This window comes from Rhinoderma darwinii, chromosome 1 (genome assembly GCF_050947455.1).
Source record: "Rhinoderma darwinii isolate aRhiDar2 chromosome 1, aRhiDar2.hap1, whole genome shotgun sequence".
Classification (NCBI taxonomy): domain Eukaryota; kingdom Metazoa; phylum Chordata; class Amphibia; order Anura; family Rhinodermatidae; genus Rhinoderma; species Rhinoderma darwinii.
In genome coordinates, this window is record NC_134687.1 from 633,697,699 (window position 1) to 633,716,286 (window position 18,588).

The 18,588-nt window shown below is 43.0% G+C and overlaps 1 protein-coding gene across 4 annotated transcripts in view; it reads left to right on the plus strand.

The window, feature by feature from the left end:
• Positions 1 to 18,588, plus strand: part of LOC142659414 (uncharacterized) — a 90,513-nt gene that overhangs the window by 32,541 nt on the left and 39,384 nt on the right. For all 4 annotated transcript variants that reach the window (XM_075835572.1, XM_075835653.1, XM_075835828.1 and 1 more), the window contains 3 exons: positions 2,779 to 2,942; positions 7,170 to 7,355; positions 7,438 to 7,561. In XM_075835572.1, the coding sequence (XP_075691687.1) occupies positions 2,779 to 2,942; positions 7,170 to 7,355; positions 7,438 to 7,561 (474 nt within the window). The remainder of the gene's footprint in view (positions 1 to 2,778; positions 2,943 to 7,169; positions 7,356 to 7,437; positions 7,562 to 18,588) is intronic.

Consider the following 18,588-nt stretch of genomic DNA (forward strand, 5'->3'; position numbering starts at 1 on the left):
TTGCAAATCCACTGAGAGACCAAAACAGAGAATTTATCTAGTGGTACAGTGATCATTTTAATCCCAACGTTTTTTTGCTAAATTTAGTGGAATTAGGCCGTGAAAACTACAGGTTTTTTTTATTAATTTTTTTTACGGTGTTCACCGTGCACTATAAATGACATTAATTCTGCGGGTCGATGCGATTACGGCGATACCGTATGTATCTAGTTTTTATATGCTTTACAGTGTTTGTCCGATTTTAAAATCATTTAAAAAAAAAATATTTACTTTTTGTGTCGCCATATTTTAAGAGCCATAACTTTTTTTTATTTTTCCATCAAGAAAGCTGTGTGAAGGCGTTTGTTTTTTGCTGAACTAACTAGTTTTTATTGGTACCATTTTCGTGTACATGCGACTTTTCTATCCTTATTTATTTCATATTTTTTTTTACACATTTAGCGATTCTGGTATTGTGTTTTTTTTTTTTTAATTTTTTTATTTTACGCCCTTCACCGTGCGGGATAAATAACAATATATTTTTATAGTTCTGGCCGTTAGACGCGGTGATACCAATTATGCATAGTTTATTTATTTTCTAATAAAAAGGAGTTAATAAGGGAAAAAGGGCGATTTTTTTTTTTCTTATTTTTTTTTTTCTTTTTACGATTACTTGGAGCTTTTAGTTTTTTTTTTTGTACAACATTTTTATTTTTTTAGTCCCTCTTGGGACTTGTAAATCCATCTGTTGGATCATTGTTGTATAACCCTGCAATACTTATGTATTGCAGGGTATTATACCTGTCAGTTTCACACTAAGGGGGGATTCACACGAACGTGTATTGGGTCCGTGCGGGCCGCGTTGTTTTCACGCGCCACGCACAGACCAATACAAGTCTATGGGGCAGTACAGACAGTCCGTGCTTTTTGCGCAGCGTTTGTCAGCTGCGCAAAAAGCGCGACATGCTCAATATCTCCGCGTATTTCGCGCATCACGCACCCATTGAAGTCAATGGGTGCGTGAAAACCACGCAGGTCGCACGGAAGCACTTCCGTGCGAACCGACTGAAATAGCGCACCAGCTGTCAAAAGGATGAATGTAAACAGAAAAGCACCACGTGCTTTTCGGTTTCCAAACATCCAAACGGAGTGTCTTTGAGATGAGCGAACCCAGACAACCGAACCGAACTTCACCGGGTTCGGCCGAACTCGTTTTGGCCGAACCCGGCAAAAAAAATTTCGGTACGCGACGTCAGGAGATAGTCACTGTCCAGGGTGCTGAAAGAGTTAAACTGTTTCAGCACCATGGACAGTGACTTCCGATCCCAATATACATGAACCTGTAAAAAAAAAACGAAGTTCTGACTTACCGATAACTCCCGGCTTCTTCCTCCAGTCTGACCTCCCGGGATGACAATTCAGTCCAAGTGACAGCTCCAGCCAATCACAGGCCAAGCACAGGCTGCAGCGGTCACATGGACTGCCGCGTCATCCAGCGAGGTTGGGCCCGATGTCAAGAGAGGCGCGTCACCAAGGACGCGTCACCAAGGCAACGGCCGGGAGGGAAGTTCTCGGTAAGTACGAACTTTTTCTTTTTTTTTTTAACAGGTTTCTCGATATTGTGTTCGGCATTCACTGTCGAGGGTGCTGAAAGAGTTACTGCCGATCAGTTAGCTCTTTCAGCACCTTGGACAGTGACGGGCGTCGACTAGCCTCATCTCTATGATGGCGGCTGTGCGAAAATCACGCAGCCGCGCATCATACACGGATGACACACGCAGCTGTCAAGTGGTTTTTGCGCGCGCAAAAACACAACGTTCGTCTGAATCCCCCCTTACAGGCAGCGTATTAGTCCTATTAGGCTTCCAGTTGCCATAGCAACCATCGTGATCGCGCTGAGAGGTGCCGATGTTGTAACTCCTTAAATGTGGCGGTTGCTATTGACCGCCGCATTTAAGGGTTTAATCAGCGGAGATCACCGCTGTGATCCCACCCGATCTTTTCCCTCAGTACTAAGGCTGCTAGTAGCAGCCAGTACTGAGAGATGACAGGCTGCAAGGAATTTCTGCGCTATTGATTCTGTCAAAACAGAACCTTTTCACAACAGTGACAAACGGAGCCATTAGCAAAGTTTCCGTCACCATTGAGATCAATGGTTACGCAAACGGAAGCTAAGGTTTCAATGGTTATGCAAATGAAATTGGAGGGGTTAAGTGGCTAGAATCCTAGTTCTCTCCATTCCTGGGCATTGCAGCAGTCTGCAGAACCTCACAGTTCATATCAAACACTGACTGCATAGTGTGCACCACGTCTTGTGAGATGTCAGCAATGTCTCCCCAGTATCCGCCATGTGTCAGGTTGTTAGGAGTCAGGTCTTCATTGTCTGGGGGGGAAATGTCTTCATTTTACTCTTCTCATCTGAGAGATATGCCATAAATGTCTGATATATGGGGGTCCCACCTCTATCTGGAGAACGGGGGTCCCCCAACCCGCCTGGTGAGGTGATTACTGCATCCAGGTGGAGAATGAATGGAGAGGTGACCACACATGTGCACGACTCTCTCCATTCACTTGTATAGGAGGTCCAGAAACAGCCGAGTACGGCCAGAGGTGGAGACACATCTATCAGACATTTCTGGCATATCCTGGGGAGAAATGTCCGTGTTGGGAATACCCCTTTACTCCATGTGGTGACGGCTCTGAGAAGATGTTTCTCTCAATGATCAATAAGTGAGGTTCTGTATGTCACACATGATGTTGTCCCCTGCATGATTTCCATCTTCTCCTTTCTTCATAAAGACGTCTGCAGTACTAGATCCTCCAGTTCCTCCAGTTTTCTCATCTTCTCCTCCACAACGTTCCTTCTCCTGAATGACCCACCAAGGATGGACAAGGACAGGAATGAGATGAGCAGAAGAATATTAGACTTCACCTTGGAGATCATCTACCTGTTGAGCGGAGAGGTAAATTTTTCTACATTATAGAACAAGTCACACATAGGGAAGGGACAATACATAATAGGAAGTAATAGGAAGAATCCAGCGTCCTGTATAACAGCGTCCAGACCTTCCAAGTGACGTCAAGAAGCTGAAGATCAGCCACCAATATGGTCAGTTATGTGTCGTGTCACCAATGCAGCAATAGTAATGTAGAGCCAGGTGGATCAGGATGACCTCTATATAGAAACATAGAAGATGACGGCAGGAGGAGAGCACATGGTCCATCTAGTCACCCCCCCCCCCCCCACAATATTATTTCCTTTTTAGTTTTCTCTTAGGATAGATCCTTGTTTCTCCCCGGCAGGTTTACATTCACTTACTGCTGATTTTCCAACCACATCTGCTGGAAGTTTGCTCCGAGTATCTACTGCTCTTTCAGTATAATAATATTTTCTGACGTTGCTTCTAATCCCCCCCACAACTAATGTCAGATTGTGCCCCTTGTTCTTGTCTAGTTTCTTCCCTCCTGTAACATATGTAAAGGTTTCCATCATGTCCCCCCTTTCCAATGTTTCCTCCAGGAGATACAAATGACGTTCTTAAAGTCTCCCCTGACCAGTTTTATTCTTCAGACCTTCCACCATTCATGTAGTCGTCTTTGGACCCGCTCTGTTTTATTAATGTGTTTTTCGACATTCATCCTCCATACCAGAATTAAGGAGAGATTATCCTCTGGACCTTCTAGGGACAGAAAGCAGATAAAAGTTTCAAAAGTACCCTCTCCTCCATCCATCTCCAGTGTCTTTCTGTTCCTAAAAGGTCAACAGGCAAGAGGTCTCCTGATCGGACAGGTGGAAGTTCTGGGGCTAATAACACCGCTTTCTCCGTATTTTTACGTCTGTCAGGTAGCCTGGGTCGTGGAGTGAGGCATTCTCCTCCCAGTCTGGCTATTACCGGTTCACATCTGGTAGACAGGACGAAGTAGGTCTACTGCACTCCGCGTGGTGGGTGCTGAGGTTGACCGGCTTGTCCTGTAGCCTTCAGATCCCATTGCATGTTTCCTTAGGATTTCCGGGTTCAGCATACCATCTGACCAGAAGTTCGGGAGGTCAGGTGGACGCACTATGCACGGAATTATGTAATCTCTCGATTACTGCAGATTTACATTTCCAGCAGTCAGCCATGTCCCGTGGAACGCTCTGATCTGAGGTCTGTGTTGAAAGCAGCAAGGATATCGTTTGGTGCCACTTATCAGGAATGCCCTGATCTGAGGCCTGTTTTAGAAAGGTATGGCGCATTTGCTCTCTTTCTGGTTTATTTCACTACCATGAAGGGTCCGTCTGCTGCACGCTCTAATAATGGACATCCTTCTACTTATCCTGATAAAGTAAGTAGACTTTACTGAAATAGTTGTATGGTAATTTATCTATTTTATATAGTTTTGTCTGCTGCTGGTGCTAAGATCCTTCTTTACCCAATTTTAGGTTGCCAAAGATAGAGCTCAAAAATTGACAATCCACAAATTAACAAATGTGCAATCCAATAAAAAAAAAAACACCTACCTAGAGCATTTAAAGAAAAAAAACGCAAAAAAACAATGTATGTGCTGTGTGTCTAACATTCTAAGAAATATTATCCCATTTTCATGACATTAGGTCTATTGCTAGACAAGAAATCCAAGCATCTCCTCACACTCCTGCTTTTAGTCCACCTCCGCCTTAAACAAAAAAAACTTAATTTTGATTCCATGTCCACTGAAGACGTCTCTCGTCTGGAAGCATGGGAGGACGGTAAAACCTTTATCTGGTGGATGAAGTAAAATTTTATTATACTACTTTTCTGGAAATTCTGACTGGTTATTGAAGTCACTGACATATTAATGAGTATTGAGGAGGTGAAAGGACAAATAACCATACAATATGAGATGTTTGTAAACTTAGGAGTTAGAAAAGAGGGTGCTGCCTATGCATAAAAATGTCAAAGAATTCAAGCAGAATAAGAAAATCCGGAGAGATGTCTTACTATACGTAGAGCGATAAAAAATAGTTTCCCTTTTGACAAAGATGAAGTTTGAGATGAGATCCTGAAAATAGGCCAAAAAAAAATAGCCCTTTTGAGGATTCCACCCAGCTTAGAGATCCTATGGATAGGAATGTGAAAAGTCTTCTGAAGACCACCTAAAATCGGCAACACCTTAAGGGTATGTTCACACGACTTATTTTCGGCCATTTTTTGGGCCGTAAATGCTCAAAAAGTCGGAAGCAGAACGCCTCCAAACATCTGCCCATTGATTGTAATGGAAAAACGGCGTTCTGTACCGAAGAGCCATTTTTTTACGCGGCCTTTTTTAAAAGCTGCCGCGTAAAAAAAAAAAAAGCAGCGAAAAAGTGCAGAACATTTTTGGAGCCTTTTTCATTGACTCTATTGAAAACCGCTCCAAAAACGGCCGTGAAAAACGCAGCGAAAATCGTGAGTGGCTTAAAGTCTGAAAATCAGGAGCTGGTTTCCCTTGAAAACAGCTCCGTATTTTCAGACGTTTTTGAGTTTGCATGTGAACATACCCTAAAAATGACATTTTTTAGATCGATGCATATTTGGGTTAGTCAATTAGAATCTCGCCTTAAAAGTCATACCCCTGGAGAACAGATGCTTTCTTCCATCCCGTTGCTTCAAAAAGCAACAGGTTTTATAGCTGATGTCTGAGCTGAGATGGTAAGCATGGCTGCAAAAGCTTCAGCCTTATCTAATCCAGCCAGAAGGGCTTTATGGTTAAAATCATGGTCTGAAGACATCTGCTCCATTCCTTTTTGAAGGAAAAAATGTTTTTGGCCCAGCATTAGATAAGATCTTAAAGAAGGATTCAATTCTGGTACTGGAGGGCCTGATAAAATCATTCTCTGAAACCCTAAATCTAGAAGATCTCAGAACTCTAACCTGGAAAACATCCGTCTTGTTAGCTATAACCTCCAAAGCGAATCGGTGAACTCCAGAAACTTTACTGTAGAATTCTTAAGGCTAGGATTATTTTTAAGTTAGACCCAAGTGGTCTCTGATTTTCATAGGTGTCAGGATATCATGGTACCCTCATTCTGTCAAAATTCATCTAATGAGAAGGAAAAGATTTTTAACTTTTTAGATGTCAGAAGAATTGTATTCAAGAACACCCGGAGGTTACACAACACTGGCGGAAAGACAATAATCTTCTGCCGCAGTTTATGGGAAAAAACAAAGGCATGAAGGCCTCTATAAAACTAGGTAAAGAATACTATTAGGGAAACCTAATCTCCGAGGGGTTAGAAGTACCAGTCCTAAAAGCTGGTTCTATGAGGGATATTTCAGTTTCTTGGGCAGAACGATCTTGTGCATCCATAGACCAGATCTGTAGAGCCGGCACCTGGCCAGGGGAGACGGTTTGTAAAACATTACATGGTTGATCTTTCCTCCGGAGAAGATTTGGCCTCTGTTATGAAAGGACTTCAGGCCATTGTCCCACCCTAGGTTGTTATCTGGTATGGAGGGCGAATGGGGAAAATTAAGATTAATTTGACTAGTTTCCAGGAATCCTCTGTATCGGCACCATCATATTACCCTCCCTTTTATTATAAGCGTTTTGTTTTCTCTATCCTTATTCTGGTGTAGTTAGTTGGACAGAGGGAAGGGGTCTTTTACCGTTAAAACGAATCTTTAAATTTTTTTTTTGTAGGTGAGGTCTCCAGTATTATTACAGATGTGGCATCAGAGCTGTCAGTACAGCAGGCTTACAATCTCCCTCTTTCTCCTGAGGGGGGATACTGTGTTCAGTTCTGGAGACCTCACCTACAAAAAGACATTGAGATAATAGAATGAGGCCAAAGACGACTACAAGAATGGTGGAAGGTCTTAAGAATGAAACTTCTCAGGAGAGACTTAAAGAACGTCATTTATATCTCCTGGAGGAAAGAAGGGAAAGGGGGACATATTAAAATGTAACTATAAGAAGGAGGCATCCACTACATGTAGAGGAAAGAAGGTTTCTACACCCACATAGAAAGGTTTCTCTACTGTAAGAGCAGTCACACTATGGAACACTCTACTTTAAGAAATTGTCATGGTGAAGTTTAGAAGGTCCCTGGATCTTTCTTTAGTATAATATTATTACAGATATTTGTATTCGATTTCTGGGGATGGGTTGTTGATCCAGGGATTTATTCTGATCGCCAGTTTTGGAGTCTGGAAGTAATTTTTCCCCTGAATATGTCTCTCCATACACAGGAGTACACAATAGTGAAGAAGACGTCGGGTGACTGTACGACTCCCATCATCCATGAGTCAGGAGGATGGAGCAGTAGTCAGAGCCCCATCACAGAGCGTCCCCCTCACTCCCGGATACATAAGAAGAACAATGAGGAGAAGATCTTAGAACTGATCTACAAGATGACGGAGCTGCTGACTGGAGAGGTGACACTGCTGGGAATTCTGGGAAATTCTACAGTAACAGCACTAGAGGTGTCTGGGTGATGACTATCATTGTGTGTGTCAGGTTCCTATAAGGTGTCAGGATGTCGCTGTCTATTTCTCCATGGAGGAGTGGGAGTATCTAGAAGGACACAAGGATCTGGACGAGGAGGTCATGATGGACAACTACCGTCCGCGCACATCACAAGGTAAGAGTCTTGTTGGTCGCTACTGTGGGCACAGGCTGGGAATGCTGGCCATGTGGAAGCCTTATTACCGTATTGTACAGTACATATAGACGTGTGTGTAATGACGTAATGTAGGAGCTCAAAAAATCCGATTTTCCAGCTGCCAACAACGGCAATATGTCATGGGGTCATTGTGCCATGTGTGAACATAGTCTTAAATAACCAGTGACTGATCTACTCTTATAATCTCTCCAACATGTAAAGATGTTTTACAGGTTCAGTGTGAGATCTAATACTGGAGTCTACTTTTCTGCACGTGGATAAGACGTTCTGTTAAAGAGTCTGTCACCAGATGTCCATACTGAACGACCAACATGCTATGATAGAGTAGGTTAACACGAGAGCGCCTCCTTTGAAGAGAAAAATCTTTTATTTATACAAATGAGCATTTTGGAGCAACGAGGGCGCCACCGTCGCTCCAAAATGCTCTCTCGTCATGCCCCAGTTCAATCCCCCTCCCTCCCTGCTTCCTTTGAGTGACGGGCCAGGCAGCATACTAGGTAAGTTCACGCCTGGCCCCGTAGTGTAGTGAATGTGCGCCTCCCTACGTCCTAATCGGCGCATGCGCAGTAATGGATGAGCATAAAGATTACACTGCACATGTGCCGATTAGGATATGACGCAAGCACAGTGCAAACTTTAAGTCACCATTCTAATCGGCACTACTGCGCAATGCAACGGTGGCGCCCTCATTGCTCCAAAATGCACATTTGCATAAATGTAATAAAATCTTTTTCTCTTCAAAGGAGGCAATCTGTGGAATGACATAATACACGTCAGAATCAGGTTAGCCTAAACCATAATAGCCTGTTGGTCATTCAGTACGGACATCTGGTGAGAGAATCCCTTTAAGTAGAGACTTAAGAAAAGCCTGAAAGTGTCACTTTTTTTTTTTTTTTAATTATAGTTGGTAGATAATTTAAGTCCCTTTACTCCGTATTAACCCCTTTTTAATATGGCTAATTTTGGCCTTAAAGTTTATTAAAGTTGTTTGCCCCTCCCCCCTTCATTTGGTTGGACATAACTTTATTTCTCATGATTTGTAGCGGTGTGAGCTGTTGTTTTATTCCGGGCGAGCTGTAGATTATTATTATTTTTTGTTTATTTTTTTTATTTTATTCTTTAGGAACCATTTTCAAGGAAAATGTACATAGCGTTCAATGTATTTTACGAGGGAAATTATTAAAATGAAAAAAAAACAAAAAACAGTTGGGCAGATTCACTAATCAAAATGCTTCAGAATTCTGGTTTAAATTGAGGACACATTTATTTCGTTTTAGACCTCTTTTGTACCTCAATATACACTTCTGTAAAGTGTCTAGAAGAGGGGGCATGGCTAAGTTGATTTGTTAAAAGTGCCAGATTTTTTTGATGGTGGGATGGGACAGGACGGCATGACGTAGCTCGTCTTTGCTGCGCTCCACCTGCCACTTCCACCCCTCTGACGTCACTTCCACCTCCGGGATGGGGGAATGCCGGCTGAACATGGAGTGCCGAAAACTCGATCTTTGAGCGCCAGACGCCAGAATACCTGAGAGAGCGCTCCCTGTACACCACTCTTATCCGGAACATACATGCTACCGATGCCTTTGGTTCCCCCAGCGCTCCTGCTTTTTGGGCGTCTCATTCTCCTTCTGGGAAGAGAGATGAGGTGAAATTCCAATATTACTATGCAGAAAGTGGGAAAGAAACCAGAAATAAGAGGCTGCCTTCTACGTGTATTGGCTCGGGTGAGAGGCGAAAGCCAAATACTGCTTATATAACATACACACACTATTGTCGTATACTGACTGTGCCCGCTTAATCAATCAATTTGCATTACTTGCTCAAGCTGGGTTGTTATTTGCCTGTCCGAAGTAAAATCATAAAATCCACTGTTCAACTCACCTGACTGACCCGTGGAAGCTTGAGAGGCTGGAGCCTTATATGACCCTGATATACTGAGGCCTTTGGAGTGCTATAATATAATGGATGACATGAGGCGATATTTTTGAACTATTCAACTGTTAAATTGTTGCATTAATCGCTTATCTCTACCCTATGTTTGATATGCTCCATGTTGAACGTCCTAAAATCCTGGAAAATCTAGGAGGGCTTTGTAGGGGCCGCTGGAACTATGCTGCTCTCAGATTTAAATGCATTGCAGGCAAAATTAGGGGTAGTATAGTTTATGAAGCTTGTGAAGCATGGGCACTATTGCAATATTTTCCCCCATTTTTTTTTCTCTTTTGAGGGGATTTGCATTACTTCATAGGACACGTTATTGAGCGATTTTGTATGCTAATTAGGCAATCGTTTACGTATTAACCGGGCCAAATCATACTTATCGAAATCCCTTGTGGAATAACTGATAAAAAGTTGGACAAGCTGCTAAAAAAAAAAAAAAAGCCATCTGGGGAATCTGTAATTTATCAGAGCCCACGAGATTACAGGACTTTATTAAAGAAATGACATCCATAAAAAAGGAAGTAAAGAATGATTACACCGAAAATAAAGATCTAAGAAATCAAGTAGTTGAACTTGAAGACCGAGCAGGGAGGAATTTTTTTTATCCCTCCCCCCATCATGCTCGCCGGATCTTACCTTTCTCATAAGTGTGCTGTACAACAATAATATATGAATCCTTACCTCTTTTACCGAAGCTATGGTTAAAATAATAGTTTGGAATGTCAGGGGAGTGGGAGATAGAATAAAGAGATGCTCAGTGTTCGATTCAATCAATCGCCATCTCCCAGCAATAATTTGTTTAGTGGAAACCCACTTAATAGGGGAAAAGATAGATCAAGTTAGGAGAAAATGGGCAGCACAGGAGTATCATGCGGTATATACAACATACTCTAGGGGAGTTAGTGTATATGTACACAAACACATTCGATTTTAAAATTATAACATCACAAATTAATAAAGAGGGAATGTTTATTATACTTCATGGGTTACTAGAAGGTACTAAATACACATTGGTATTTGTATATATTCCACCCCCTTATAAACCTGATGGTTTAAATCGAGTACTATTGTTTTTGAATACGATCGATAAAGGGTCAGTATTGATCATTGGGGACTTTATCTCCATAATATAGGAACAACTGGATAGGATTAAGGGAATAGAAGGTAACCACCCACATTTGTTCAGAATTTCTCCTCCAGCTAGGATCTGTAGCGAAACCGGATTTGTAGATATATGGAGAAATAAGTATGGTCCTAGAAAGGCCTATTCATGTGCTAGCTCAACATACAAGTCGATGTCTCTTATTGATATGGCCTTATCGAATCCGGAATTTGCTGAGAGCATGGCGAGAATGGACTATGAAATGAATGGCATATCTGATCATGATATGGTTAAAATAGAGCTGAATACTATAAAAAAAAAAAATCACAGGCAACTGAAGAGTGTACTAAAATAAATCCACACTGGCTGACATTGATAGATAAGCAGGGGAAGATTGGCAGTGAAATAATAATAATTTTTGGTGGGAAACCAATGTAAATTCCTCACATTCATTTTGTATGGGACTCCTTGAAGGTGTCATTAAGGGGGGTTCTTTATTGGGATATATATATACCACTCAAATCTTTTCTGCGACAGGAAAGCGAACTTAGAAGAAAGGTAATTTGTGCTGAGAGAGACCTCACTGCTGGGAGTAACCTATGCAATAAAGAACTACTCTGAGGCTCAGGAGGCTGAGGCTCAGGAGGAACTAGAGCAGTTTTTGCTTGAGAAAACACAGCAGAAGCTGTTTTTTTTTTTTTTGTTTTTTTTTCCTCTGGTCAGAATTACTTCTGTGAATCTGGGAAACACGGTAGATTGCGAACGCAGATTATTGCCAACCAAAAGATTCTAGTATTGTTGCGTGTGTGAAGGGACGACTGGGGGGGTCTCTCTCGGGAGCCGGAAGAAATAATGGGGGAATTGTACGACATCTATTCAGATTTATATAGGGGGGAGTTAGGCCCCATGCACACGACCGTGCCCGCTATTGCGGGCACGGCCGGCCGCCGACTGACAGCCGAATTTTCTTATGGGAGCACGGCCCGCAAAATGCAAAAGAACGGACATGTTCCATAATTCCCGGAACATTTCCACGGCACGGACACCCTTCCGTAGTGCTACAGAAAGGTGTCCGCGTTCAATGAAAGTGAATGGGTCAGTTTTTGCGGACCGCAGTTGCGGTCTGCAAAAACGGAGGTTTTTTACAGTCGTGTGCATGGGGCCTTAGTGATACAAAATTAAGTCCTTTTCTTGATGGGATAAAACTCCCTACTTTAACAGAGGAAAACCTTGGGAGCTCCCATAACAGGCTGTTAGATCCTTCTCTGGGAATACATCCCCAGGGTCTGATGGTCTCCCGTTTTTGAGATATATAGAAAATACGGCAAGGAGCTACTCACCTTACTACTGGAAACTATCAAGGGATCGTATAAGGAGGAGGGTCTCCCATTGTCAATGACTGAGGCTATTATTACTGTTCTATTTAAAAAAAAAAAAAAAGTAAAGATTCGATAGAAATTGAGTCATATAGACCAATTTCACTTCTGAATAGCATATATTTTTACATCCGTAAAGCATTGGCAATGAGGTTGGCTAACGTAACTTCATCAATTATACACCCTGACCAAAGTGGGTTTATCCCAGGAAGAAATGTAAATGAAGATCTTGTTAGATTGTTGGGTGAAGGGGGAACCCGTTCCATCCTATCATTGGATGCTACCGAGGTGTTCGACGGGGTGGAGTGGGCATACCTATGGAGAAGTTTGATCTGGGCCAGCAAAATTTATATTGGACCAAGTGCAAGAGTGAGACTTAATGGTGGACTTACAGCCCCTTTGTGTCTGACTCGTGGTACTCGGCAGGGACTCCCCCCCCCCCCCCCCCCCTCTCTCCGCTGCTGTTTGCTCGGTTCATAGAGTCACTATCCATTTGGTTAAGAAGCAGAGAGGATATAATGGGCTTCGGCAGTGGAAAAAGGAGGGATAAAGTTTTACTTTACGCAGACGACATACTAATATGTTTAAACAATTCAGAAAAAAATGTAACTAAGACTATACATGCAATAGAGGACTTTGAAGATTTTCTGGATTAAGTATCAATTGGCTTAAATCTACGCTCCTTCCTCTAGACCATTTTGAACTAACCTTGAATAAACTCCAGGATTTATCAACCAACGCAACGTTTTGAATATCCTAGGTATTTAAAATCGATGCAGACATTGAGGACTTTATCCCCTTAAATATTATGCCTCTTCTTGCTAAAATACAGTCCAGAATTTCTACTTTGGTCAAGATGCCATTATCTAGGGCAGACAGGTTGGCATTGGTTAAGATCACTACAACCACAAATAGTGCTTTGTCTTAGCTGCCAGCACGGTCTGGATCAATGCAAAAATATTCAAATTAATAGAAACCATATTAAATTACTTAATCTGGGGCAGGAAGAGGGTGAGAATAAAGCAAAAACGTTTAAGGAGACGTGTGTGTGTGTGTGTGTGTGTGTGTGTTGCCCTTCTTCCTTGGATTTTTTTTTTTATAGCGTTTCAGCTTAAACCCTTTATTAGATGGCATGAAGTAAGTACTCTGAGGAGGCTGATAAGGGAGAACGAAGATAAAATAAGTTACATGTTTGAGTTGTTGGAGTCGGGGCAACTAAGAGCAGGTATCTATAGGGGTTGGCCGATCTGTAAGCTGTTGATTGAGAGTTGGAACAGCAGTTCCGTGGGAAGGCAGGGACTCCTAGCATCATAAAATGTCTACGAAGTGTTGGGAGTGTGAATAGACATTGCATCGTGGCTGGAGGCAATGTCTATTCACTCAAGACACTTCGGTAAAATTACTGTGGGTGTATGTGACAGCACAGTGTGATCTCGCGAGATAACGCTGTGCTGGGACTACAGATGGACATGAATGGAGAGAAGTGTATGACGCTGATTGGTCAGCTTCATATACTTCTCTTTACAACGCCCACTTGGTCAAGAGTTAAAAAACGCCCAGTTGGGCATTAAGAAACTATTTAGCATAAATCTAAACTTGTTCATAACTTGCTTAAAAATGATAATTTTTCAAAATAAAAACCACGGTTGTATCTACATTACAGCACCTATCAGATTAGGTAGGAGATGGGGCATTTATAAACTGGTGACCGAGCCGCAGAAAGACCCACAAACAAGCAACAACTAACAACAACTGCCGTAAAGGCTGGGCAAAGTGTCACAAAGGAGGAAACCCAGCGTTTGGTGATGTCCATGGGTTCTAGACTTCAGGCAGTCATTGCCTGAAAAGTATTAAAATAAAAACATTTTATTTATGGTAATGTTAATTTTGTCCAATTGCTTTTGAGCCCCTGAAATGAGAAGGCTGGGTAGAAAAAATGGTTGCAATTCCTAAACGTTTCACAGGATATTTTTGTTCATCCCCCTGAATTAAACCTGAAAGCCTAAACTTCAATTGCATCTCCGTTACTTCATTTCAGATCCAATGTGGTGGCATGCAGAGCCCAAATCATGAAGCTTGTGTCCCTGTCCCAATAATTTTGGACCTAACTTCATTCCTTTGATGAAGAGGATGTGCAATTTTGGGATACACTAACAAAAATTGATTCTTTGGTGACCAAAGCTTCCAAAAAGTCTACTGTAACAAAAATCCAAATGGCGCTCCCTCTCTTCTGAGGCCTACATTGTGTCCAAACAGCTATATATGTTTACATAATGTACATGGCATTGCCATACCTTGAAAAACTTGCTTAACTATTTATTCGGTGTGTGTCTCCAGTGGCACAAGATGGGCACAGCATATTGACCGCTAAAATAGCATATCAGTGGAAATGTAGCAATTTTCACTTTGTACCTTATTTATGAAAACCCCTGTGGGGTCTAAATGCTCACTACACCCCTTGAGAAATGCTTTTAAAAATATAGTTTCCAAAGTAGGGTCACTTCTTGGGAGATTCTTATATTATTTGACCTCCAGAGCCTCTGTAATTGTGAACCAATGCTGTTTAAATCACCAAATCTGGCCTCAAAATGCGCATGGTGCTCTTTCACATCAGAGCCCTGTGATATGTCCTGGCAAAAGATTACGGCCACATGTAGAGCACAGCATGATAATCAGAGAGCTGTCTTTTTCACAATGGCACCAGCTGGGTAGAGTATATTGGGCACTGAAATGGCATATCTATGGAAAAATTGCCATTTCCACTGCACAGTAATTTACACCTTTGGGGTCATTCTCACTATACCCCTCGATGAATGCCTTGAGGGGTGTGTAAAATCGGGTCGCTTCTGTTTTGGTAGCTCTGGGGCTTTGCAAATGCAACATTGGTGTCCACAAACCTGTAACGATTGCAGCCACAAGACGCCGCCGCGCACCTCCGTGCTTGTCCCCTGCCTTAAAGGAGTTCCCTACCTAATCCCCAGATCACACTGGACTATAAAAAGAGCATCGCCCTCCCACTCCTAGCCTGAGCGTTGTTGTCTACCCATGTTCGTATTGTAAACGGTCTTTTAGATGCGTCCTGCTCCCAGTGTTCCCGTATCCTTTTGCTATATTATTTCCTGTACCTAAGCATTTTCTTGAAGTGTGTGTATAATCTGCCACGCCTGGTGTAGTCTACCACGCCTGGTATCATCCGCCACGTCTGGTGTCATCTGCCACGTCAAGTTCCATCCGTGCCAAAGCCTCTGCTACTGTCTGGACTCTTACATGTACTATTGTGCTAAGGAATTTGCATAGTCTTTATAGACTGTTGTTTGGCCAGCTGCCACTCCGCTACGGCAGGGGGACCTAGTGGGTCCACCTACCCCTAGATCGTGACAAAACCATTCCAGTAAAATTTGTGCTCCAAAAGCCAAATCGTACTATCAAAGTGCAAATTTCGAATCTTAGTGCTTTGTTTGAGATCCGGTTGTGTGAACACCCCTGGATAAAAAGATTTGTCAAAGTGGCTGGGAAACTTAGACCACCTTTAAAACCTAGATATCCCCCCAGGGAATTAAACCTTTTGTCCAGGGTCATGGAACCTTCTTTTTTGCCAGTAGACAGTATTTCTCTAAAAATCTTGTCTTTCAAGACCTCTTTTTTTTTTTCATTGCTATAACAACCAACAGATTCTGCTTTTCTCTCCAAGGTGGTTTTAGATTTCCACTGCTCCAAGGAAATTATACTGCCCTCTTTATGCTAATACCTCAATAATGATTAAAAGGAGAGATTTCATAGTCTGGATGTTAGGTCTCTGCTTAAATATATTGAGGACAACAAAGAGCTATTTATAAAATTCCAGGGTCAAACACCTCACGCCAATATTCAAAGATTTTAGGGCATTCCCACCATATATGGACTAAGCTGCCTCTTCCATGGCAGTCCCTACAACATAAATCCGATAAATTTACAAACCCTCCAGCTATTTGCGATGGAGAGAAATATCATCTTAATTGCAGTTTACGTAATAATTCTAAATGGTTAATGCAATGGAAGTTGTTAGCTGACCATCGCATTGCTTGGCTTCAAGCCTGGGGTGAAAAAGATTTCTCAGTATCTCGCTCCAAAGCCATCATATACCCCATTTTTGACGGTTGATCAATACTTTTCAATTCTGTACTCCGAATTACTATCCCTCCCGTTTACCTTTTTCTTTTTACATCATGTAAAAATTCACTGAAATAATTTAGTCTTGAAGACGTATTACATATTTGAGGAATGACTATTCTGAGATATTCAATGTCGAATATAAGTGAAAACATTTCTATCTGAAAGATTTGTATTATAACTATAAGGGGGGGGGGGGAAGAGATTACCTTTGCACCTGTAGTCAGGTTTTCAAGAGTTATTATTCCTAGTAGTTGCCATTCCGCAATATCTAGATCCAATATTAAATATTTACAGTTATCTAACAAAGTCTGCAAGTACCAATGCGATACCATTGTTCCTTCAAACATATTTGCTCCAAGCAAACAATGTCACTTTTGTAGAATCTAATAGAGGCTTATTTTACATTTTTATCAGGTTCAAAAGGTGGCACATGAGTAATCCCTTTTTAGTGTTTTAAAACCACAAAACAGACACTCCAAATAAACCCAATTCTTTTTGGGTTTACCGAGTTCCAGAAGGCCTTTGCCGGTTCTACTAAAGCCGCCCAGTAATATAGCCTTAGGTCAGGAACACCCATACCTCCTCTTCGTAATGGTGCATATAAAGTTCCTGCATTTATTCTTGCTTCCTTCCTAGCCCAGATAAATTTCAATAGTAATTTTTGTAGCTCACTTTAATACCACAATTTGTAAGACTATTGTTGAGCCAACGCCAGAACTGGCACTGCTTCATCTTTCATTTGAAGCAGTCCCAGCTAAATGTAGATGGGTGGTCAGCAGGATATGTGTCACGGACCCTGGGTTTGTGGACACACTAGGCCGATCCGCCGTAGCGGGGAGGCAGCTGACCAGGTCACAGTCTATGTGAAGGTAAGATAGCAGACAGTAATGCTTAGGTACCTGAAATAGTCCGGACGGTGACTGTGGCTTCAGCACGGATGGAGGCAGGTGCGGAAAGTGGCGCCAGACGTGGCGGGCAGTATCCGATGAGCAGATAGCACTTGACGTGGCAGGTGGCACTTGAACACGGGTAGGCACAGGAACAATGCGGAATACAGGAACGGTAACAGGGCACGGGTAACAGCGGGAACGGGAGACACTAAGGGACCATTTGCGAGACAGACGGAAAGACTAACAACGCTCAGGCAAGGATGAGAAGGGCTGGGGCATTCTTATAGGGCAGGGAATCACGTGGGTTAATGATCATTGTTTTCATGTGCGCGCGCTGGCCCTTCAAGAGCGGGCGCGAGCACCCTACGGGACCCGGCCGGACGGAGCGGAAGTGAGCGCTGGCATCTCCAAGAAGGGAGACGGAGGCCAGCGCTCACAGATCCATGGCTGCGGGCGTCGGGAGGTGAGTGAACCCGACGGCCCGCGGCCATGGGCGCTACAGTATCCCCCTCTTACACCCCCTCTTCTTGGGGCCAGAGTGAGAGAGGAACTTTTTAATAAGAGCAGTAGCACCGAGGTTCTCTTCTGGCTCCCAGGACCTCTCCTCAGGACCAAACCCTCTACAGTCCACCAGATAGAAAGTACTTCCTCCTACCCTCTTGCGGTCCAGGAACGGGTGAAGAACAGTGACCACCTGGCTTGACGAGGATTCAGTCTTTGAGCGGACTGAAGGTAAGTGAGATTCTTGTGGTCGGTGAAGATCAGGATGGGGTGAGCAGCGCCCTCCAGAAGATGTCTCCACTCCTCCAGGGCCAATTTGATAGCCAGTAGCTCCCGATCTCCAATGGAATAATTGCGCTCAGCAGAGGAAAACAGTCTTGAGTAGTAGCCACACACTACGGCCTTTCCTTTGGAGCTCCTCTGCAACAGAAGTGCGCCTGCACCAACAGAGGAAGCGTCCACTTCCAGTGAGAACTGCCGAGATATGTCAGGGTGATGAAGGATCGAAGCTGAAGTGAAGGCTTTCTTGAGGCTAATGAATGCGGACTCTGCCTCCGGAGTCCACCCCTTGGCGTTCACACCCTTCTTGGTAAGGGTAGAGATGGGGGCCGTCAGAGAAGAAAAGTTCGGAATAAACTGCCGGTAGAAATTGGCGAAAGCCAGGAACCGCTGTATGGCCCTTAGGCCTTGAGGACGTGGCCATTCCAGGACAGACTTTAACTTCTCAGGGTCCATCTTAAGGCCTTGATCTGAGATGACATAGCCCAGGAAGGGCAGAGACCTCTTTTCAAATGTGCATTTCTCTAACTTGGCATACAAGCGATTCTCTCTTAGTCGCAGAAGAACTTGACGAACGTGCCTCCGATGGGTCATCAGTTCTGGGGAGAAGATTAGAATATCATCGAGATAAACTACAACACACGTATAGAGGAGATCTCGGAAGATGTCATTAACGAACTCCTGAAATACTGCGGGAGCGTTACACAGTCCGAAGGGCATCACTCGGTATTCGTAGTGCCC